Source organism: Oncorhynchus clarkii, unplaced genomic scaffold (genome assembly GCF_045791955.1).
Source record: "Oncorhynchus clarkii lewisi isolate Uvic-CL-2024 unplaced genomic scaffold, UVic_Ocla_1.0 unplaced_contig_9341_pilon_pilon, whole genome shotgun sequence".
Classification (NCBI taxonomy): Eukaryota; Metazoa; Chordata; class Actinopteri; order Salmoniformes; family Salmonidae; genus Oncorhynchus; species Oncorhynchus clarkii.
In genome coordinates, this window is record NW_027260817.1 from 1 (window position 1) to 24,652 (window position 24,652).

General features: G+C 42.3%; 1 protein-coding gene across 1 annotated transcript; it reads left to right on the top strand.

Moving 5' to 3' along the window:
• Window positions 1-7,394: 7,394 nt before the first annotated feature.
• LOC139401792 (carbohydrate sulfotransferase 3-like) lies at window positions 7,395-10,112 on the top strand (the record flags this gene model as incomplete). The annotated part of the gene is given in 3 exon segments (XM_071145764.1): window positions 7,395-7,633; window positions 8,364-8,543; window positions 9,034-10,112. Coding segments are annotated over 3 exon segments (1,338 nt in total). The 3' UTR covers window position 10,112.
• Between the last annotated feature and the right edge of the window lie 14,540 nt (window positions 10,113-24,652).

Here is a 24,652-nt window from a genome sequence, read left to right on the forward strand (position 1 = left end):
CACTTTTACTCAAGTCATTTTCTATTAAGGTATCTTTACTTTTACTCAAGTCATTTTCTATTAAGGTATCTTTACTTTTACCCAAGTCATTTTCTATTAAGGTATCTTTACTTTTACTCAAGTCATTTTCTATTAAGGTATCTTTACTTTTACCCAAGTCATTTTCTATTAAGGTATCTTTACTTTTACCCAAGTCATTTTCTATTAAGGTATCTTTACTTTTACCCAAGTCATTTTCTATTAAGGTATCTTTACTTTTACCCAAGTCATTTTCTATTAAGGTATCTTTACTTTTACCCAAGTCATTTTCTATTAATTAAGGTATCTTTACTTTTACCCAAGTCATTTTCTATTAAGGTATCTTTACTTTTACCCAAGTCATTTTCTATTAAGGTATCTTTACTTTTACCCAAGTCATTTTCTATTAAGGTATCTTTACTTTTACCCAAGTCATTTTCTATTAAGGTATCTTTACTTTTACCCAAGTCATTTTCTATTAATTAAGGTATCTTTACTTTTACCCAAGTCATTTTCTATTAAGGTATCTTTACTTTTACCCAAGTCATTTTCTATTAAGGTATCTTTACTTTTACCCAAGTCATTTTCTATTAAGGTATCTTTACTTTTACCCAAGTCATTTTCTATTAAGGTATCTTTACTTTTACCCAAGTCATTTTCTATTAAGGTATCTTTACTTTTACCCAAGTCATTTTCTATTAAGGTATCTTTACTTTTACTTTTTGAATAAATTGGGGACTTTTTCCACCACTGGTCTGGAGTAAAATGTCCTCAGAGCTGCTCAAATCAAAACATCTTTTAGTGGTCTGGAGTAAAATGTCCTCAGAGCTGCTCAAATCAAAACATCTTTTACTTTTGCAATTCTCTTTCTACAAACTTAGTTTTCTTAAAACTACGTTGTTGGTTAATTAAGGGCTTGTAAGTAATCATTTCACTGTAAGGTCTACTACACCTGTTGTATTCAGTGCATGTGACAAATACAATTTGATTTGGTTTTAATCTCTTGGTAACGTGACAACATTGAGAGAACCCCAGAGCGCACTCAGATTCAAAGTCTGCAAGTGTATTTTTTGATTCACAGCAGAATATTCGTGCTCTTTAAATGGATTTGTAATAATTCTGAAAATGTCAAGTCACAAGTTTTCGACCGTTGTTAAATATTTAACACATCGTGATACAACTTTGCAAAATTCAATTACACATTTGCTAATTGTACTTGCAAACACGAATCTCAATGTGCAACCACAAAAGTCAAAATACAAACGGGTGTAGTTCTGTCATCATTATAATGCCATACTTAGGAGGCTCTATTCAAAAGTAGTGTACTATATAGGGTGCCATTTGATCCATATGGAGGAATCAGCCAGGCCTGGGATCTTTAATGATCTCAGGGTACTTTTATTGTCACACCCTGACCTTAGACATCTCTGTTTTTCTATATATTTTGGTTAGGTCAGGGTGTGACTAGGGTGGGTACTCTAGTTTTGTATGTCTAGGGGTTTTTGTATGTCTAGGGTTTTTTGTATGTCTACGTTGGCATGATATGGTTCCCAATCAGAGACAGCTGTTTATCGTTGTCTCTGATTGGGGATCATATTTAGGTAGCCATTTTCCTCATTTGGGGTGTGGGATCTTGACTATGTGTAGTTGCCTGTCAGCACTATGTTGTATAGTGACACGGTTCGGTTGTTATTTTGTTGGTTTGTTCGGTGTTCATTCCGTTAATAAAGAGAATGTACGCATACCACGCCGCGCCGCGCCTTGGTCCGATCCTTACAACAAACATGACATTTATATTTATTTAACTAGGCAAGTCAGTTAAGAACAAATTCTTATTTACAATGACGGCCTACCCCGGCCAAACCCCTAACCCTGGACGACACTGGGCCAATTGTGTGCCACCCTATGGGACTCCCAATCGCGGCCGGTTGCGATACAGCCTGGAATCAAACCAGGGTCTGTAATGACACCTCTAGGATTGAGATGCAGTGCCTTAGACCCCTTCGCCACTCGGGAGCCCCTACTTAATGATCACAGCCTTTTACTGAAGCTACTGCCAGGGGGACCTCATAAACTGACGTTTCCACATTATGTGGCCCTAATTGCTCCTTGTTCCCCACATAGGGCACCTCTTTAGGGGGCGCTCGTCAGAAGTTGTACACTATGTAGCGAATTTGGGTGACATTTAGGACACAGTGTTAATGATCACGGGTTACTATAGCAACCATTAGAGGGACCTAATGAACTGACCTTTTCACACACACACAGATGTGCCTTTTGAAACATTCCGTTTACACGTTTTAGCCAGCTATACGATTCAAATCAGATGGTTTGCAAGTTCTGCCTCATGTTTATACACTTTTCCTGATATCGATATTAAATAGACATTTGAATAGAAAGAGACCATAGTGTTGTAGGCCTACAGCTGGTTTGTCACAAAACCACGGTGGCAGACACACAGACAACGGGTTAACCTGTCTCTGTTCATTGAATGGGCCATTATATCAAACCGGTTCAATAATGATGTACATTTTCACCTCAATCATCACCTCAATCAATGTAGTAATTGTTACTGTGGGTGAATAGCCACAGTCTCTCGACATGTAAGATACCCTTTCTAATGGCAGGCAGTGAGTTTAAAGGGGCAATCTGGGATTGGTACATCCATTTATTTTTATGAATGATATAATAGCCATTGATATTTGAAGAATATAACTTCATTTAAGAGTGGTTACGTTTCTCCAGCCACATCCTTCAGTTGTTTACAACAAAAAAAACAGTGGTGTGTTGACCGCTTTGGTTTAGTTTAAAACCCAGATCGCCTGTTTCATCTTGGATCATTAGTCAGGGATTAAAGCCAAGCTAACATTATCCCAACAGTAACATTATAGTAATCCTTCAGCAGAATGGGCAGGATATCCCTAAATAGGCCTCATTACATCCGTCTTTGTCTTCAATGGATAGACTCTACTCACTCTGCAAGCCAGGTACAGCTAGGCATGCATCCCAAATGGGACCCTATTCCCAACAATGGGAATAGGGGTCAAAAGTAGTGCACTATAAAGGGAATAGGGGTCAAAAGTAGTGCACTATAAAGGGAATAGTGGACAAAAGTAGTGCACTATAAAGGGAATAGTGGACAAAAGTAGTGCACTATAAAGGGAATAGTGGACAAAAGTAGTGCACTTTAAAGGGAATAGTGGACAAAAATAGTGCACTATAAAGGGAATAGGGGTTCATTTGGGACCGATACCAGGTTTTATATCCTGCTGTATTTCTGCTTGCTCACACTCTCACAGTCTCATAATGTTTATAATTTATGGCCCCGTGACAAGCAGGTTTTCCCCCTTCCATTTCTGTTTACTTTTTGCCTCTGTGCTGTTTCCCATATATCCCCCGTTCAAAGGTAACTGTTTTACTGCAGTGTTAGGTGTCACGAATATTACCGAAGGTGACTCCCCTTCTAGTTCGGGTGACGCTCGGCGGTCGTCGTCGCCGGTCTACTAGCTGCCACCGATCCTTTGTTCCGTGTTCGTTTGGTTTTGTTTGGTTGTTAGGGTGGTGTTATTTAAGTTTGTTTAGCCCGCTTCTGTTTGTGCGGGCTTGTTCATATGCATTTGTGAGAGGTGTTAGTGTTTGTTGGGTTTTCTCGCTGTCCTGGTATTTTACCCAAGGGTACTATATTGTTTTTATAGTTACGCCTGTGTTGGGTTAATACTATTTTGTTCCTTTGATTTTGGACATTAAAGTGTGTTTTTTCCCGCATCCTTTGCTCTCTGCGCCTGACTCCACACCCATTCACTCATTGAGCGTTACATTAGGTCACTGTTTAGGTGCTCAGTCTGGGAGCTCTCTGTTGGAATAATGAAAGCCCTTCTTCGCCATTCATAGCACCATCGTCACTCGGTTCCGTCAAGAACATTCTCAAGCCGCCCTCTGCCGGCGGCGCCACAGTGGTGCCTTAAGGATCTCTACAGATCGGTGTCCCATCCTCGGGACGGTTGAGCTAATGTGCGCCAATGTGATTAGCATGAGGTTGTAAGTAACAAGAACATTTCCCAGGACATAGACATATCTGATATTGTCAGAAAGCTTAAATTCTAGTTAACTAACTGCACTGTCCAATTTACAGTAGCTGTTACAGTTAAATAATGCCATGCTATTGTTTGAGGAGAGTGCACAATTAGGAACTTGAAAAGTTATCAGTAAACCAATTTGGCACATTTGGGCAGTCTTGATACAACATTTTGAGCAGAAATACAATGGTTCATTGGATCAGTCTAAAACTTTGCACATGCACTGCTGCCATCTAGTGGCCAAAATCTAAATTGTGCTTAGCCTGGAATAATACATTATGGCCTTTCTCTTGCATTTCAAAGACGATGGTACAAAAGAAACGTTTGGCTTTTACTTTGTACTATCTTTTACCAGATCTGTTATATTCTCTCCTACATTCAGTTCACATTTCCACAATCTTCAAAGTGTTTCCTTTTAAATGGTATCCAGAATATGCGTATCCTTGCTTCAGGTCCTGAAATACAGGCACTTAGATTTAGGTATGTCATTTTAAAGCGACAATTTAAAAAAAGGGGCAGATCCTTTTAAAGTGGTGATAAGCCCAGTCATTCTGGACGGAGGCTAAATACTATTTAGTCTAAATTTACACTATAGTGCCTGGAAATGCGATGAAATTGCTAAAGCAGTCAAATATTTAGTAGGAAATATCTTTGCTAGCATTATCATCTAGTCAAATTTACTTTAGACAGATGTCAATGTTGTCATTAGCTAGCAAAGTTCTTAAAGAATAGCTGGCAATGCTGACGTTAGCTAGCTAAAATCCGGTGGCCTTCCCTCAATCTTAGCTAGCTAGCTAACGTTATATTGCATCTAAAGTCAATCTGGTGACATCAAAATGATGACAAAAGGTTTCCCCACGAATGATTTGCCTCCTTTTGAATGCCATGGTATTTACAAGCCACTGTAATGCACTTTTTAAGAAATCTTCATCGGTGCTCATTGACGATGCATTGAGTAGAATGCTCATTGACGATGCATTGAGTAGAATGCTCATTGACGATGCATTGAGTAGAATGCTCATTGACGATGCATTGAGTAGAATGCTCATTGACGATGCATTGAGTAGAATGCTCATTGACGATGCATTGAGTAGAATGCTCATTGACGATGCATTGAGTAGAATGCTCATTGACGATGCATTGAGTAGAATGCTCATTGACGATGCATTGAGTAGAATGCTCATTGACGATGCATTGAGTAGAATGCTCATTGACGATGCATTGAGTAGAATGCTCATTGACGATGCATTGAGTAGAATGCTCATTGACGATGCATTGAGTAGAATGCTCATTGACGATGCATTGAGTAGAATGCTCATTGACGATGCATTGAGTAGAATGCTCAGTCCAAAACAAAAGTTCAAAACAATATTGTGACGAAATCAACAACCCATGAATAGCCTGGTCCCAGATCTGTTTGTATTAACTTATGAACTCCTATCTCCATCATTGAATAAATCATTAGGAGTTGGTAAGACAGCACCAACATATCTGAGACCAGGCTACAGTACGTCTTCACCAGACAGTGGTTTGTTCTAGTAGCCTGCTGGACATGTCACTGAGTGCTCTTGAGTCTTCTCTTAAAATACCTCATTGAGTGCTGGCATAAAGGAGCAGCTGGCAATCTCCACAGACAAACATTGTCCGTAGAATGGCCCATACTGAAGAGCTCAGTGACTTTCTGCCCCTGCTAGAGCTGCCCCTGCTAGAGCTGCCCCTGCTAGAGCTGCCCCTGCTAGAGCTGCCCCCTGCTAGAGCTGCCCCCTGCTAGAGCTGCCCCTGCTAGAGCTGCCCCTGCGAGAGCTGCCCCTGCGAGAGCTGCCCCTGCTAGAGCTGCCCCTGCTAGAGCTGCCCCTGCGAGAGCTGCCCCTGCTAGAGCTGCCCCTGCTAGAGCTGCCCCTGCTAGAGCTGCCCCCTGCTAGAGCTGCCCCTGCGAGAGCTGCCCCTGCTAGAGCTGCCCCTGCTAGAGCTGCCCCTGCTAGAGCTGCCCCGGTCAACTGCAAGCGCTGTTACTGTGAAGTGGAAATGTGTAGGAGCAACAACGGCTGTTTCAGTATAACAATACCCCTGTGCATAGAGCGAGGTCCATACAGAAATGGTTTGTCGATGATTTTGGAATGAGATGTTCATCGAGCAGAGGTCCACATACCTTTGGCCATGTCATGTTGGACAGTATTGGTTGCATTCAAAGCCTAGATATTTTGTTCCTCTGTGTATGGGTCATGTTACAACACATTTTTATGCTATTATCGCCATGTAGATGCAATACGGTCGACCTATATGCAATATTAAATATTATTGTACTTGATTTGAGACAGAGAGATTGAGAGACAGAGAGAGGCTCAGTCCGAGCAAACATTGTTTTATCTCTAGAGGGACACCAGCTTTCAACACTAGCATTGTGGGTGGGTTCTTGAAATCCCCCTGTAGCCCTAAAGAAAACACAGACAGACCCAAGGGATGTAAGCAGATTAAATTCCCCCTGTGAAACCACTCTGACGCTTTCTATTCTTACACCACTGTGGTATGAAATGATATTATCGTCTCCGAAAATGGGTCCTACACCAATTGACGGGAAGCTAGCATGACCCATAAACACAGCTATTAAACTCCCACCTCAAACCACCAACATGCTGACTAAGCGACGAGGCACTGATACATTTACATCAAGCTATACTATAGCATACTGCACGTAGAACCTGGGATACTTTCTCCTCCATTTGACTGGTTATCAACAGATTAGTTTTTAGAAGATGTAATCTAACACAACTATACTATAACAATTTATGTAAACTTTACTATAACAATTTAAGTCATCTGTACTATTACAGTTTAAGTAATTTATACTATAACAATTTAAGTCATCTGTACTATTACAGTTTAAGTAATTTATACTATAACAATTTAAGTCATCTATACTATAACAATTTAAGTCCTCTATACTATAACAATTGAAGTCCTCTATACTATAACAATTGAAGTCCTCTATACTATAACAATTGAAGTCCTCTATACTATAACAATTGAAGTCTATACTATAACAATTGAAGTCCTCTATACTATAACAGTTGAAGTCCTCTATACTATAACAATTGAAGTCCTCTATACTATAACAATTGAAGTCCTCTATACTATAACAGTTGAAGTCCTCTATACTATAACAATTGAAGTCCTCTATACTATAACAGTTGAAGTCCTCTATACTATAACAGTTGAAGTCCTCTACACTGTATCAGTTGAAGTCGTTTAAGGTTTGTGTTCTTGTTTACAGTACTGTAGCGTGTTCATTTCATTTTGCAGAACGATGCAGCCGTGTATACGATGTAAAATACAACAACGATCAACCGGAGGACTGTTTGAATAGGCAGCGGGAGTCTGGAGAAGAGAAGAAGATTGGCAGAAGCTATTAAAGAAGGTATTCCGTGACAGCAGCAGATCCCGACACAGCTTCATCACAGAATGAGGATGAAATACACAATCTCCCTTGTCTTCATTGTGGCACTGGTCATCATTGAGAAGGAAAACAACATTATCTCACGGTAAATCTAAGCCCATCTCCATGATCAACACAGAGAGAGAGTGTGTGTGTGTGTGTGTGTGTGTGTGTATGTGTGTGTGTGTGTGTGTGTGTGTGTGTGTGTGTGTGTGTGTGTGTGTGTGTGTGTGTGTGGTGTGTGTGTGTGTGTGTGGTGTGTGTGTATGTGTGTGTGTGTGTGTGGTGTGTGTGTGTGTGGTGTGTGTGTGTGTGTGTGGTGTGTGTGTGTGTGTGTGTGTGTATGTGTGTGTGTTGTGTGTGTGTGTGTGTATGTGCGTGTGTTGTGTGTGTGTGGTGTGGTGTGTGTGTATGTGTGTGTGTGTGTGTGTGGTGTGTGTGTGTGTGGTGTGTGTGGTGTGTGTGTGTGTGTGTGTATGTGTGTGTGTGTGTGTGTGTGTGTGTATGTGTGTGTGTGTGTGTGTGTATGTGTGTGTGTGTGTGTTGTGTGTGTGTGTGTGTGTGTGTGTGTATGCGTTAGGCCTGTCTGTTATACTGATCTCCCTCAGATTGGAACAGGCTCACCTTTATTCATAGCGGTGTGTTTGGGACATTCGTTTCAGCTACTCAGCCTCAAGTGTCATGCCGTGTTTTCCAAGTCGTCTGATTGGATGAAGTAGTGACGTTTCAATGGCATAGATTGTTTACTTACTTTAATTGATTTCACTGTCTGTGGATAAGATGGTCTTGTAAAACTATAAAACATGTTGTTTAACACTGCCAAGCCTGTCTTGTAGGGTTTCAGACAAGCTCACCCCAAAGCAGACCCCCCAGACACCCCTTCAGCCCAGTAACTCTGCCTCAGCCTCAGCCCTGGGTCTCCTGAAGTTTAATGGCTCCTCCTTCACTACCCTGAGCAAGCTGGACCCTGTCTTCACCCTCATGAAGAGACGCCTGGAGAACTACACCGAGCAGAGGTCTGTGTGTGTAGCATGATATACTATTTATCATACAGTAAGACAAGCAGTCTGGCCTTAATGGCTACATGTACTCCTAAATCTACACCCTGTACAGCCAGGAGAGGACTGGCCACCCCTCAGAGCCCGGCTCCTCTCTAGATTTCTTTCTAGGTTCCTGCCTTCCAGGAAGTTGTTCCTACTGTCCTTCTGCCTCTGCATTGCTTCTTCTCTGGGGTTTTAGGCTGGGTATCTGTAAAGCACTTAGTGACAACTGCTGATGTAAGAAGGCATTTATAAAATATATGTGATTGATTGACACTACAGTACCTAACATATCATGTTTGATCTCAGTAAAGACATTGCTGAAGCTAGCATAGTGGTGTCCCCACTCCTGATCAGTATTTGTATGTGTGATGTCCAAGTGGTTGGGAATAATGTTTTTTTTTTCTAAATATCCGATCCGATTGACATTGGACAATAAAGTTTTGTATTTTCTGCTGTATTGTAGGTCAGAGGTCATAGGGTCAGCAGGAAACAGAAAGCACATCCTCCTATTGGCCACCACGCGGACAGGCTCCTCCTTCGTGGGCGAGTTCTTCAACCAGCAGGGAGACAACATGTTCTACCTGTTCGAGCCGCTGTGGCACGTCGAGAGATCGCTGACATTAGAGAGCGGCGGGACCAACGCCACAGCCGCCGCCCGGGCCTACCGGGAAGTCCTCCAGGGGCTCTTCCTGTGTGACTTCACCCCTCTGGAGAGCTTTATTGACCCACTTCCTGTAGACCACGTCACCTCAGCCCTGTTCAGGAGAGAATCTAGCAGCTCTCTCTGTGAGGAGTCCGTCTGTAGCCCGTTCGTTAAGAAGGTCTTTGAACGCTACCACTGCCGGACCAGGAAGTGTGGTCCCCTCAACCTGACCACGGCGTCCGAGTCATGCCAGCAGAAGGAGCACAGGGCCATTAAATCCGTCCGGGTGCGCCAGCTGGAGACCCTGAGACCCCTCGCCGAGGACCCTCGTCTAGATATCAAGTTCATCCAGCTGGTGAGGGACCCCAGGGCGGTTCTGGCCTCCCGCATGGTGGCCTTCTCCGCCAAGTACAACAACTGGAAGAAGTGGGCGGTGGACGGAGACGTGCCCATTGACGACGACGAGGTGAGGAAGCTGAAAGGCAACTGCGACAACATCAGGATGTCTGCGGAGGTCGGCCTGAGGCAGCCGTCTTGGCTGAGGCGGAGGTACATGCTAGTACGGTACGAGGATATCGCTAGATTCCCTATGAGGAAGGCAGCGGAGATGTACAAGTTCACCGGGATCCCGTTCACTCCTCAGGTGAAAGACTGGGTGTTAAAGAACACCCAGGCTTCCAATGAAGCTAGTGGAGTGTATTCAACACAGAAGAACTCCTCCGAGCAAGTGGAGAAATGGAGGTTCAGCATACCGTACAAACTAGCCCAGGTGGTGCAGAGGGTTTGTGGACCCACGATGAAACTGTTTGGGTACAAGTTTGTGAACAGCGAGGCGATGCTGACGGACAAGTCTATCAGTTTGATCGAAGAAAAGATTTTCGTACAAAACTTTTCATAGACATTTTACGGTAACTCTGAACTCTGCTCATCAGACAAAGTGGACCAACAGATACGATTATGAAGCGATAGTTGTGAGGATATTTATTGGGGACTGTACTAGTATACAACAGAGTAATGTATAAGACACTTTATAGATACATATTATAACATGTTACACTCCAGGGTGTAGAAGGAAATACACATTTTTGTGTGTAATAAAAAGGAACGAATACAAAAACGAGTACTACCTTTTAACTTTTTACAGGGACATTTAACAAAAGAAATCCCTTGTTACATGAGTACTACATGGTAGAAAACCCCTTGGTACATGAGTACTACATGGTAGAAAAAGCTTAAAGCTTTTTAAATCTGGTTTTAGGGTGGCCAAGCTTGAGTCCTTGAACAGTTTCCCCGTTGAAGTGTATTTGTTGTTCTGTCAAGCCACGGGTTAATAACAGTAGCTGATTTTGAACTGCGCTGTAGAGAAGGGAGTTAAATTAATGGCTTTGCTCGGTGTGTGTGGAAAGCAGGACAGTGGCAGGACATTCCAATGTTTTGGTCTTGTATGTTCTATAGCATTTACCTATAAAGAAGGGATGTTCTTTTTCATGTTAATTTAATATATTATTTTATTTGTGTTGAGATTGAGAGATTATGGCCATGGCTTTTGCACATGCTACATAGATAGTTTTCTCCCCGCTAACTGATGGGACCCCTTACTTCCAGACCTGGGTTCAAATAGTAGTCGAAATCTTTCATACGGTTTTAGCATTTGCTTTAGCCTGCCAGGAGTGCCATATGGGTGGGGTTTGCTGTTTTGAGATTATTCTATTGGTTAATAACACCAGCTAAAGTATTTGAAATTATTTTGAACCCAGGTCTGCTTCATGAACACATCAGCTAGGTGAGTGAGTATCTGTACATGCATGTTGCTGTTTTAGTTTTAATTGGCTGTTAGTGTTTCACGTCGTGGAAGTCGACGGTGAGCGTAGCGACTCATTCTGTAAAAACAGATGTCTTCGGTGGTCCTGTATGTACAGACAATGTGTGTCCCAAAAGGCACCCTGTTCCCCATAATGCACCATAGGGAATAGACACATACATTCCTCCTGCAGCTGGTTTGCAGAATTGTGTGAGGTTTATCAGCAGCTTTCTGTCCTTTGACACAAGTCTCCTGGCTGGTGACGATGGACGAGAAGAGGACCAGGGGACTAAAAGACTGGGTGTACGTTCCAAATGGCACCCTATTCCGTATATGGTGCACTATATTTGACCACTGCCCCATTGGGATCTGGTCATAGGTAGTGCACTATGTAGTGAATAGGTTGCCCTTTGGGAGGCGTTATGGTTTTTGTCTATATGTATGCCTATGCCCTTTCTCATTCTGGTGTTAAGTTAAGTTTGCTTTTCATTTCAGTGGAATTCACTATTGTTGTATGTGGTTGTTTGGCCTTTTACTGTACAAGTAAATTGAATACTGACAAGTCTACTTTTGTTGTTTCCTTGTTTTGCTGTCAGATGTATTTTAAACTGTTAGGTGATATTTCTTCAAATATATGTTCTATGTGTAGGGTAGCATTGCTTATTCATATGGAGAAATCTCAAACCGATTTGAAGCAAACTAGCCACGAACATTGGAGACATTCATTAAGCCCAGAGCAGGGCTCTTCAACCCGGTTTTTGGTAAGAGCTGGGCTCTCTAACCCTGTTCATGGCCAGAGCAGGATTCTCCAACCCTGTTCCTCGCCAGAGCAGGACTCTCCAACCCTGTTTCTGGCCAGAGCAGGACTCTCCAACCCTGTTCATCGCCAGAGCAGGACTCTCCAACCCTGTTCCTCGCTAGAGCAGGACTCTCCAACCCTGTTCCTCACCAGAGCAGGACTCTCCAACCCTGTTTCTGGCCAGAGCAGGACTCTCCAACCCTGTTCCCGGAGAGCTACCGTCCTGTAGGTTTTCACTCCAACCCTGTTCCTGGAGAGCTACCGTCCTGTAGGTTTTCTCTCCAACCCTGTTCCTGGAGAGCTACCGTCCTGTAGGTTTTCACTCCAACCCTGTTCCTGGAGAGCTACCGTCCTGTAGGTTTTCACTCCAACCCTGTTCCTGGAGAGCTACCGCCCTGTAGGTTTTCACTCCAACCCTGATGTAGCCCACCTGATTCTAATAATTAGCTGGTTAATACGCAGAATCAGGTGAGTTGGAGCAAACACCTTCAGATCGGTAGCTCTCCAGGAACAGGGTTGGAGCAAACACCTACAGATCGGTAGCTCTCCAGGAACAGGGTTGTTATTTGTATTCATTATGGATACCCATTAGCTGCTACCAAGGCAGCAGCTACTCTTCCTGGGGTTTATTATGGATCCCCATTAGCTGCTACCAAGGCAGCAGCTACTCTTCCTCGGGTCCAGCAAAATGAAGGCAGTTTATACAATTTTAAAAACATTACAATACATTCACAGATTTCACAACACACTGTGAGCTCTTAGGCCCCTACTCCACCACTACCACATACTGTATCTACAATACAAAATCCATGTGTATGTGTGTGTGTATAGTGCATATGCTATTGTGTGTGTCTGTGCCTTTGTTTGTGTTGCTTCACAGTCCCCGCTGTTCCATAAAGTGTATTTTTATCTGTTTTATAAATCTGGTTCGAGGAGATATATGGTTATATCTCCTCCCTGCTGCATCAGTTACTTCTTATTTACTGTATTTATTTATTTAACCTTTATTTAACTAGAAAAGTCAGTTAAGAACAAATTCTTATTTACAATGACGGCCAACCAAAAGGCAAAAGGCCTCCTGCGGGGACTGGGATTAAAATTATATAAATAAATATGGGACAGAACACACATCATGACAAGAGAGACAACACTACATAAAGAGAGACCTAAGACAACAACATAGCATGGCAGCAACACATGACAACACAGCATGGTAGCGACACATGACAACACAGCATAGTAGGCCACAGACAACAGCACAAAGGGCAAGAAGGTAGAGATAACAATACATCACCTGAAGCAGCCACAACTGTCAGTATGAGTGTCCATGATTGAGTCTTTGAATGAAGAGATGGAGATAAAACTGTCCAGTTTGAGTGTTTGTTGCAGCTCGTTCCAGTCGCTAGCTGCAGTGAACTGAGAAGACGAGCGACCCAGGGATGTGTGTGCTTCAGGGACCTTTAACAGAATGTGACTGGCAGAACGGGTGTTGTATGTGGAGGATGAGGGCTGCAGTAGATATCTCAGATAGGTGGGAATGAGGCCTAAGAGGGTTTTATAAATAAGCATCAACCAGTGGGTCTTGCGACGGGTATACAGAGATGACCAGTTTACAGAGGAGTATAGAGTGCAGTGATGTGTCCTATAAGGAGCATTGGTGTAAAATCTGATGGCCGAATGGTAAAGAACATCTAGCCCCTCGAGAGCACCCTTACCTGCCGATCTATAAATTATGTCTCCGTAATCTATCATTTGTAGGATGGTTTATTTGAGCAGGAGGGTTTATTCTCCAGGTCTGTAACCATTTTCCAGAACTTCTTGGGGTTAGACCCACAGAGAGAGAACTGCTCCTTAAAGTCACTAACTTAGGCCTTACGGATAGCCTGAGTGCACTTATTTCTCATTTGCCTGAACGAGAGCCAGTCAGCCTGAGTATGAGTGTGCCGACCCTTTCACCAAATGCAATTCTTGAGGTGGAGTAACTCTGCTAGATCACGGTGGAACCACATGATGTGGAATAGAGTTCCATGTAGTCATGGCTCTATGTAGTACTGTGCACCTCCCATGGTCTGTTCTGGACTTGGGGACTTTGAAGAGACATCGTGTGGCATGTCTTGTGGGGTCTGTTTGAACTACTGGCACACAGCTCGGACACCATACATTGGTGTCCGAGCTGTGTGCCAGTAGTTCAAACAGACAGCTCGGTGACTTCAACATGTCAATACCTCTCATAAATACAAGTAGTGATGAAGTCAATCTCTCTTCCACTTTCAGCCAGGAGAGATTGACAAGAATATTATTAATGTTAGCTCTCTGTGTACATCCAAGGGCCAGCCGTGCTGCCCTGTTCTGAGCCAATTACAATTTTCCTGAGTCCCTTTTTGTGGTACCTGACCACACAGTGGTCCAGGTATGACAAAACCAGGGTCTGTAGGACCTGCCTTGTTGATAGTGTTGTTAAGAAGGTAGAAACTAGGGCCTGTAGGACCTGCCTTGTTGATAGTGTTGTTAAGAAGGTAGAAACTAGGGCCTGTAGGACCTGCCTTGTTGATAGTGTTGTTAAGAAGGTAGAAACTAGGGCCTGTAGGACCTGCCTTGTTGATAGTGTTGTTAAGAAGGTAGAAACTAGGGCCTGTAGGACCTGCCTTGTTGATAGTGTTGTTAAGAAGGTAGAAACTAGGGCCTGTAGGACCTGCCTTGTTGATAGTGTTGTTAAGAAGGTAGAAACTAGGGCCTGTAGGACCTGCCTTGTTGATAGTGTTGTTAAGAAGGTAGAAACTAGGGTCTGTAGGACCTGCCTTGTTGATAGTGTTGTTAAGAAGGTAGAAACTAGGGCCTGTAGGACCTGCCTTGTTGATAGTGTTGTTACGAATGCAGAGCAGCGCTTTATTACAGACAGACTTCTCCCCATCTTAGCTACTGTTGAATCAATATGTTTTGACAGGTTACTCTAAGCTGTTTAGTCACCTCAACTTGCTCAATTTCTACCCTATTTATTACAAGATTCAGTTGAGGTGATGATTTTTGTCCCAAATGTAAATGCTTTAATTTTGGAAATATTTAGGACTAACTTATTCCTTGCCACGCACTCTGAAACGATGTAGTAGTGTTTCACCTCCCGGTCGGAGAGCCCTGAATCAGAGCAATATGTTTAGAATGTGAATATACATTCTAGATATATGGTTCTGATTCAGACAAACAATTCATTTTCTATTATGACTTAACAGTAGAATCAAACAGTCGCCTACTTTTTGAATCGCCTGTCATTTCACGGAAGCTCTATAAAAGAATCCCCAGCCAAGAGGTCTGTGAGAACCGGGACACGAGACTTGACAAGTTTTGGGTTTGTGCCACACTTCTGTTTAATAATAGTGACTTATTCATTTTCTTCAGTCAGAGAATGAATTTGATTGAGTGTATCTCATTTTTTTACTTCCCCTTGACCTCTGTCCACAGCATGTGCTTATACATAGCCCAAACCTCCAACCAACCCTCCAACCTTGCCTTCGAGGAAGCTGGAAGCACGATGGTTGTGGGAGCCAGCTGCTCAGCTAGCAGCATGTTTACTATGGTGCTGGCCTGGCTATTTAAGTCTCCCCAACCTAGCAATTTCCTCCAGCTTTACATATAATATGGTCTGAGTGATTTTTGTCTCCACCTGACAACGCCTGCATACATAAACCAATGGGAGCCTATCGTCTGCGACACAGATGCAGGGGCACACACACAATTAGAGGCACACACACTCTCACAGACACGCGCACACACTCAGGCAAGGACACACACACATACACACACACACACATGGAGTTATAAACAGCGTGTTCTTGTATACACCATAACATGTGTAGGCTACCACAGCAACACCCCTAAATCAAGGCAACCACACATTCACAAAATCACTGGTCCTTTTGTAGGTCTATCTCAAGTAGACTGGTTGATTATGCATCTCTCCCTTAGCTAACACACACACGCACGCACGCACACACAAACACACACACACACACACACACACACACACACACACACACACACACACACACACACACACACACACACACACACACACACACACACACACACACACACACAAACCCTTTCCGTGGAATCAGAGATCTGAGTCCTCTTGGGAGAAACGTAATGAGGTGAAGCAGGGCATTCATAAACTCCTATATTGCAGCCGTGGCTTTATGTGGGGAGGCAGGGAGGGTGGAGTCCTCCTCTGGAAGGTCGGGTGGGGCAAATATAGCACAGAAACAACCACTTTCCACTGAATTAAAGCTATCTCACTCCTTAGAACGAGTTCCAGTGAAATAAGGGAAACTCAATCCAAACTCCCCCTCCTGCCTCGCTGTTATATGGTTATATCTCCTCCTCCTCCCTGTTATATGGTTATATCTCCTCCTCCTCCCTGTTATATGGTTATATCTCCTCCTCCTCCCTGTTATATGGTTATATCTCCTCCTCCTCCCTGTTATATGGTTATATCTCCTCCCTGTTATATGGTCATATCTCCTCCCTGTTATATGGTTATATCTCCTCCCTGTTATATGGTCATATCTCCTCCCTGTTATATGGTTATATCTCCTCCCTGTTATATGGTTATATCTCCTCCCTGTTATGTGGTTATGTCTCCTCCTCCCTGTTATATGGTTATATCTCCTCCCTGTTATGTGGTTATATCTCCTCCTCCTCCCTGTTATGTGGTTATATCTCCTCCCTGTTATATGGTTATATCTCCTCCCTGTTATATGGTTATATCTCCTCCCTGTTATATGGTTATATCTCCTCCCTGTTATATGGTTATATCTCCTCCCTGTTATATGGTCATATCTCCTCCCTGTTATATGGTTATATCTCCTCCTCCTCCCTGTTATATGGTCATATCTCCTCCCTGTTATATGGTCATATCTCCTCCCTGTTATATGGTTATATCTCCTCCCTGTTATATGGTTATATCTCCTCCTCCTCCCTGTTATATGGTTATATCTCCTCCCTGTTATATGGTTATATCTCCTCCTCCTCCCTGTTATATGGTTATATCTCCTCATCCTCCCTGTTATATGGTTATATCTCCTCCCTGTTATATGGTTATATCTCCTCCCTGTTATATGGTTATATCTCATCCCTGTTATATGGTTATATCTCCTCCCTGTTATATGGTTATATCTCCTCCCTGTTATATGGTTATATCTCCTTCCTGTTATATGGTTATATCTCCTCCTCCTCCCTGTTATATGGTTATATCTCCTCCCTGTTATATGGTTATATCTCCTCCCTGTTATATGGTTATATCTCCTCCTCCTCCCTGTTATATGGTTATATCTCCTCATCCTCCCTGTTATATGGTTATATCTCCTCCCTGTTATATGGTTATATCTCCTCCCTGTTATATGGTTATATCTCCTCCCTGTTATATGGTTATATCTCCTCCTCCTCCCTGTTATATGGTTATATATCCTCCCTGTTATATGGTTATATCTCCTCCCTGTTATATGGTTATGTCTCCTTCTCCTCCCTGTTATATGGTTATATCTCCTCCTCCTCCCTGTTATATGGTTATATCTCCTCCTCCTCCCTGTTATATGGTTATATCTCCTCCTCCCTGTTATATGGTTATATCTCCTCCTCCTCCCTGTTATATGGTTATATCTCCTCATCCTCCCTGTTATATGGTTATATCTCCTCCCTGTTATATGGTTATATCTCCTCCCTGTTATATGGTTATATCTCCTCCTCCCTGTTATATGGTTATATCTCCTCCCTGTTATATGGTTATATCTCCTCCCTGTTATATGGTTATATCTCCTCATCCTCCCTGTTATATGGTTATATCTCCTCCCTGTTATATGGTTATATCTCCTCCCTGTTATATGGTTATATCTCCTCCCTGTTATATGGTTATATCTCCTCCCTGTTATATGGTATATCTCCTCCCTGTTATGTGATTATATCTCCTCCTCCTCCCTATTATATGGTTATATCTCCTCCCTGTTATATGGTTATATCTCCTCCTCCCTGTTATGTGATTATATCTCCTCCCTGTTATATGGTTATATCTCCTCCCTGTTATATGGTTATATCTCCTCCCTGTTATATGGTTATATCTCCTCCCTGTTATAGGGTTATATCTCCTCCCTGTTATATGGTTATATCTCCTCCCTGTTATATGGTTATATCTCCTCCTCCCTGTTATGTGATTATATCTCCTCCTCCTCCCTGTTATATGGTTATATCTCCTCCCTGTTATATGGCTATATCTCCTCCTCCTCCCTGTTATATGGTTATATCGCCTCCCTGTTATATGGTTATATCTCCTCCCTGTTATATGGTTATATCTCCTCCCTGTTATGTGATTATATCTCCTCCTCCTCCCTGTTATATGGTTATATCTCCTCCCTGTTATATGGTCATATCTCCTCCCTGTTATATGATCATATCTCCTCCTCCTCCCTGTTATATGGTTATATCTCCTCCCTGTTATATGGTTATATCTCCTCCCTGTTATATGGTTATATCTCCTCCTCTTCCTCCCTGTTATATGGTTATATCTCCTCATCCTCCCTGTTATATGGTTATATCTCCTCATCTTACCTGTTATATGGTTATATCTCCTCCCTGTTATTTGGTTATATCTCCTCCCTGTTATATGGTTGTATCTCCTCCCTGTTATATGGTTATATCTCCTCCTCCTCCTCCCTGTTATATGGTTATATCTCCTCATCCTCCCTGTTATATGGTTATATCTCCTCCTCCTCCCTGTTATATGGTTATATCTCCTCCCTGTTATATGGTGTTACGTTCCCCAGTTTATGTGTTGTAGTTTGTGTATTTGCATGTGTTTTATTTCAGGAAATGGCTTCCTGAAATCCCTCAAGCAGCTGATTGGTCGACTCCAGGGCTAATTGGAGAGCTGACCCCGCCCCCTCGTCAAGACACAGCTGTCTCCAATTACACATTCATTCTGAAGCTATATAAAAGCCAGTGTTCTGTTCAGGAGAGAGAGATTTTGGAGGTAGGGATTGCTGAGAGAGATTTTGCTAGAGAGATTTTGCTGAGGTCATTGCTGAGGTCATTGCTGAGCGATTGTTTGTGATAGAGAGTTTTTGCTAGAGGTTGATTTTGCTGGGAGTTCATTGCTGAGAGTGGGTATGTTCTGTGAGTTTGTTGCTCAGAGCTCACAGCTCATGATGAGGGGCGAACTTCATCAACATTAGATATGATGGTTATTTGATGTCCTCTGTTTCTCAGTTTGTTTGTAAAATTGTTTAATATTCTGTTTCATTTGTTCCCAGGGGGGAAGGGGAAGGCACCTTGGGAGTGCTTAGGCAAGAGGCCCGCAACACGGTATACATATACCCGTAGTATATTCACTGTCTAGGCACACTAGGTAAGACCTGGGCGGACCACTCCCTGTATTTTGGTTAGGGCACCAGGTGGTGCTAAATTAGGTAAGTAGTGGGTAGGCAGGTAAGATAGGAGAGGGGGGGGGCTTTGAGATTTACTTTCTTTGCTTTGGTTCCGTCCAGCCCCTTTTCCCCATATTACCGTGTACAGGAATAAAGTCCTTGTAAAACGGTACCACATTCTGCCTGTTGTCATCCTTACTCGCACCTACAGTCCATACCTTTTTCACTTCACAGAGAGTTTAGTTGTAGCAGGGTGTTGCGTTCCCTCTTCATAGAGGCGTGCGTAACATATGGTTATATCTCCTCCTCCTCCCTGTTATATGGTTATATCTCCTCCCTGTTATATGGTTATATCTCCTCCCTGTTATATGGTTATATCTCCTCCCTGTTATATGGTTATATCTCCTCCTCCTCCCTGTTATATGGTTATATCTCCTCCCTGTTATATGGTTATATCTCCTCCTCCTCCCTGTTATATGGTTATATCTCCTCCCTGTTATATGGTTATATCTCCTCCCTGTTATATGGTTATATCTCCTCCCTGTTATATGGTTAAATCTCCTCCCTGTTATATGGTTATATCTCCTCCCTGTTATATGGTTATATCTCCTCCTCATCCTCCCTGTTATATGGTTGTATCTCCTCCCTGTTATATGGTTATATCTCCTCCCTGTTATATGGTTATATCTCCTCCCTGTTATATGGTTAAATCTCCTCCCTGTTATATGGTTATATCTCCTCCCTGTTATATGGTTATATCTCCTCCCTGTTATATGGTCATATCTCCTCCCTGTTATATGGTTATATCTCCTCCTCCTCCCTGTTATATGGTTGTATCTCCTCCCTGTTATATGGTTATATCTCCTCCTCCTCCTCCCTGTTATATGGTTGTATCTCCTCCCTGTTATATGGTTATATCTCCTCCCTGTTATATGGTTATATCTCCTCCCTGTTATATGGTTATATCTCCTCCCTGTTATATGGTTATATCTCCTCCCTGTTATATGGTTATATCTCCTCCCTGTTATATGGTCATATCTCCTCCCTGTTATATGGTTATATATCCTCCTCCTCCCTGTTATATGGTTATATCTCCTCCCTGTTATATGGTTATATCTCCTCCCTGTTATATGGTCATATCTCCTCCCTGTTATTTGGTTATATCTCCTCCTCCTCCCTGTTATATGGTTATATCTCCTCCCTGTTATATGGTTATATCTCCTCCTCCTCCCTGTTATATGGTTATATCTCCTCCTCCTCCCTGTTACATGGTTATATCTCCTCCTCCCTGTTATATGGTTATATCTCCTCCTCCCTGTTATATGGTTATATCTCCTCCCTGTTATATGGTTATATCTCCTCCCTGTTATTTGGTTATATCTCCTCCCTGTTATATGGTTGTATCTCCTCCCTGTTATATGGTTATATCTCCTCATCCTCCCTGTTATATGGTTGTATCTCCTCATCCTCCCTGTTATATGGTTATGTCTCCTCCTCCCTGTTATATGGTTATATCTCCTCCCTGTTATATGGTTATATCTCCTCCCTGTTATATGGTTATATCTCCTCATCCTCCCTGTTATATGGTTATATCTCCTCATCCTCCCTGTTATATGGTTATATCTCCTCCTCCCTGTTATATGGTTGTATCTCCTCCCTGTTATATGGTTATATCTCCTCCTCCTCCCTGTTATATGGTTATATCTCCTCCTCCTCCTCCCTGTTATATGGTTATATCTCCTCATCCTCCCTGTTATATGGTTATATCTCCTCCTCCTCCCTGCTATATGGTTATATCTCCTCCCTGTTATATGGTTATATCGCCTCATCCTCCCTGTTATATGGTTGTATCTCCTCCTCCTCCCTGTTATATGGTTATATCTCCTCCCTGTTATATGGTTATATCTCCTCATCCTCCCTGTTATATGGTTATATCTCCTCCTCCTCCCTGTTATATGGTTATATCTCCTCCCTGTTATATGGCTATATCTCCTCATCCTCCCTGTTATATGGTTGTATCTCCTCCTCCTCCCTGTTATATGGTTATATCTCCTCCCTGTTATTTGGTTATATCTCCTCCCTGTTATATGGTTGTATCTCCTCCCTGTTATATGGTTATATCTCCTCCTCCTCCTCCCTGTTATATGGTTATATCTCCTCCTCCTCCCTGTTATATTATTATATCTCCTCCCTGTTATATGGTTATATCTCCTCCTCCTCCCTGTTAAATGGTTGTAACTCCTCCCTGTTATATGGTTATATCTCCTCCTCCTCCTCCCTGTTATATGGTTGTATCTCCTCCCTGTTATATGGTTATATCTCCTCCCTGTTATATGGTTATATCTCCTCCCTGTTATATGGTTATATCTCCTCCCTGTTATATGGTTATATATCCACCCTGTTATATGGTTATATCTCCTCCCTGTTATATGGTTATATCTCCTCCCTGTTATATGGTTATATATCCTCCCTGTTATATGGTTATATATCCTCCCTGTAATATGGTTATATCTCCTCCTCCCTGTTATATGGTTATATCTCCTCCTCCCTGTTATATGGTTATATCTCCTCCTCCTCCCTGTTATATGGTTATATCTCCTCCCTGTTATATGGTTATATCTCCTCATCCTCCCTGTTATATGGTTGTATCTCCTCCTCCTCCCTGTTATATGGTTATATCTCCTCCCTGTTATTTGGTTATATCTCCTCCCTGTTATATGGTTGTATCTCCTCCCTGTTATATGGTTATATCTCCTCCTCCTCCTCCCTGTTATATGGTTATATCTCCTCCTCCTCCCTGTTATATGGTTATATCTCCTCCCTGTTATATGGTTATATCTCCTCCTCCTCCCTGTTATATGGTTGTATCTCCTCCCTGTTATATGGTTATATCTCCTCCTCCTCCCCCCTGTTATATGGTTGTATCTCCTCCCTGTTATATGGTTATATCTCCTCCCTGTTATATGGTTATATCTCCTCCCTGTTATATGGTTATATATCCACCCTGTTATATGGTTATATCTCCTCCCTGTTATATGGTTATATATCCTCCCTGTTATATGGTTATATCTCCTCCCTGTTATATGGTTATATCTCCTCCCTGTTATATGGTCATATCTCCTCCCTGTTATATGGTTATATCTCCTCCTCCTCCCTGTTATATGGTTATATCTCCTCCCTGTTATATGGTTATATCTCCTCCTCCTCCCTGTTATATGGTTATATCTCCTCCTCCTCCCTGTTATATGGTTATATCTCCTCCTCCCTGTTATATGGTTATATCTCCTCCTCCCTGTTATATGGTTATATCTCCTCCCTGTTATATGGTTATATCTCCTCCCTGTTATATGGTTATATCTCCTCCTCCCTGTTATATGGTTATATCTCCTCCCTGTTATATGGTTATATCTCCTCCCTGTTATTTGGTTATATCTCCTCCCTGTTATATGGTTGTATCTCCTCCCTGTTATATGGTTATATCTCCTCATCCTCCCTGTTATATGGTTGTATCTCCTCATCCTCCCTGTTATATGGTTATGTCTCCTCCTCCCTGTTATATGGTTATATCTCCTCCCTGTTATATGGTTATATCTCCTCCCTGTTATATGGTTATATCTCCTCATCCTCCCTGTTATATGGTTATATCTCCTCATCCTCCCTGTTATATGGTTATATCTCCTCCTCCCTGTTATCTGGTTGTATCTCCTCCCTGTTATATGGTTATATCTCCTCCTCCTCCCTGTTATATGGTTATATCTCCTCCTCCTCCTCCCTGTTATATGGTTATATCTCCTCATCCTCCCTGTTATATGGTTATATCTCCTCCTCCTCCCTGCTATATGGTTATATCTCCTCCCTGTTATATGGTTATATCGCCTCATCCTCCCTGTTATATGGTTGTATCTCCTCCTCCTCCCTGTTATATGGTTATATCTCCTCCCTGTTATATGGTTATATCTCCTCATCCTCCCTGTTATATGGTTATATCTCCTCCTCCTCCCTGTTATATGGTTATATCTCCTCCCTGTTATATGGTTATATCTCCTCATCCTCCCTGTTATATGGTTGTATCTCCTCCTCCTCCCTGTTATATGGTTATATCTCCTCCCTGTTATTTGGTTATATCTCCTCCCTGTTATATGGTTGTATCTCCTCCCTGTTATATGGTTATATCTCCTCCTCCTCCTCCCTGTTATATGGTTATATCTCCTCCTCCTCCCTGTTATATTATTATATCTCCTCCCTGTTATATGGTTATATCTCCTCCTCCTCCCTGTTAAATGGTTGTAACTCCTCCCTGTTATATGGTTATATCTCCTCCTCCTCCTCCCTGTTATATGGTTGTATGTCCTCCCTGTTATATGGTTATATCTCCTCCCTGTTATATGGTTATATCTCCTCCCTGTTATATGGTTATATCTCCTCCCTGTTATATGGTTATATATCCACCCTGTTATATGGTTATATCTCCTCCCTGTTATATGGTTATATCTCCTCCCTGTTATATGGTTATATATCCTCCCTGTTATATGGTTATATATCCTCCCTGTTATATGGTTATATCTCCTCCTCCCTGTTATATGGTTATATCTCCTCCTCCTCCCTGTTATATGGTTATATCTCCTCCCTGTTATATGGTTATATCTCCTCATCCTCCCTGTTATATGGTTGTATCTCCTCCTCCTCCCTGTTATATGGTTATATCTCCTCCCTGTTATTTGGTTATATCTCCTCCCTGTTATATGGTTGTATCTCCTCCCTGTTATATGGTTATATCTCCTCCTCCTCCTCCCTGTTATATGGTTATATCTCCTCCTCCTCCCTGTTATATGGTTATATCTCCTCCCTGTTATATGGTTATATCTCCTCCTCCTCCCTGTTATATGGTTGTATCTCCTCCCTGTTATATGGTTATATCTCCTCCCTGTTATATGGTTATATCTCCTCCCTGTTATATGGTTATATCTCCTCCCTGTTATATGGTTATATCTCCTCCCTGTTATATGGTTATATATCCACCCTGTTATATGGTTATATCTCCTCCCTGTTATATGGTTATATATCCTCCCTGTTATATGGTTATATCTCCTCCCTGTTATATGGTCATATCTCCTCCCTGTTATATGGTTATATCTCCTCCTCCTCCCTGTTATATGGTTATATCTCCTCCCTGTTATATGGTTATATCTCCTCCTCCTCCCTGTTATATGGTTATATCTCCTCCTCCTCCCTGTTATATGGTTATATCTCCTCCTCCCTGTTATATGGTTATATCTCCTCCTCCCTGTTATATGGTTATATCTCCTCCCTGTTATATGGTTATATCTCCTCCCTGTTATATGGTTATATCTCCTCCCTGTTATATGGTTATATCTCCTCATCCTCCCTGTTATATGGTTATATCTCCTCCCTGTTATATGTTTGTATCTC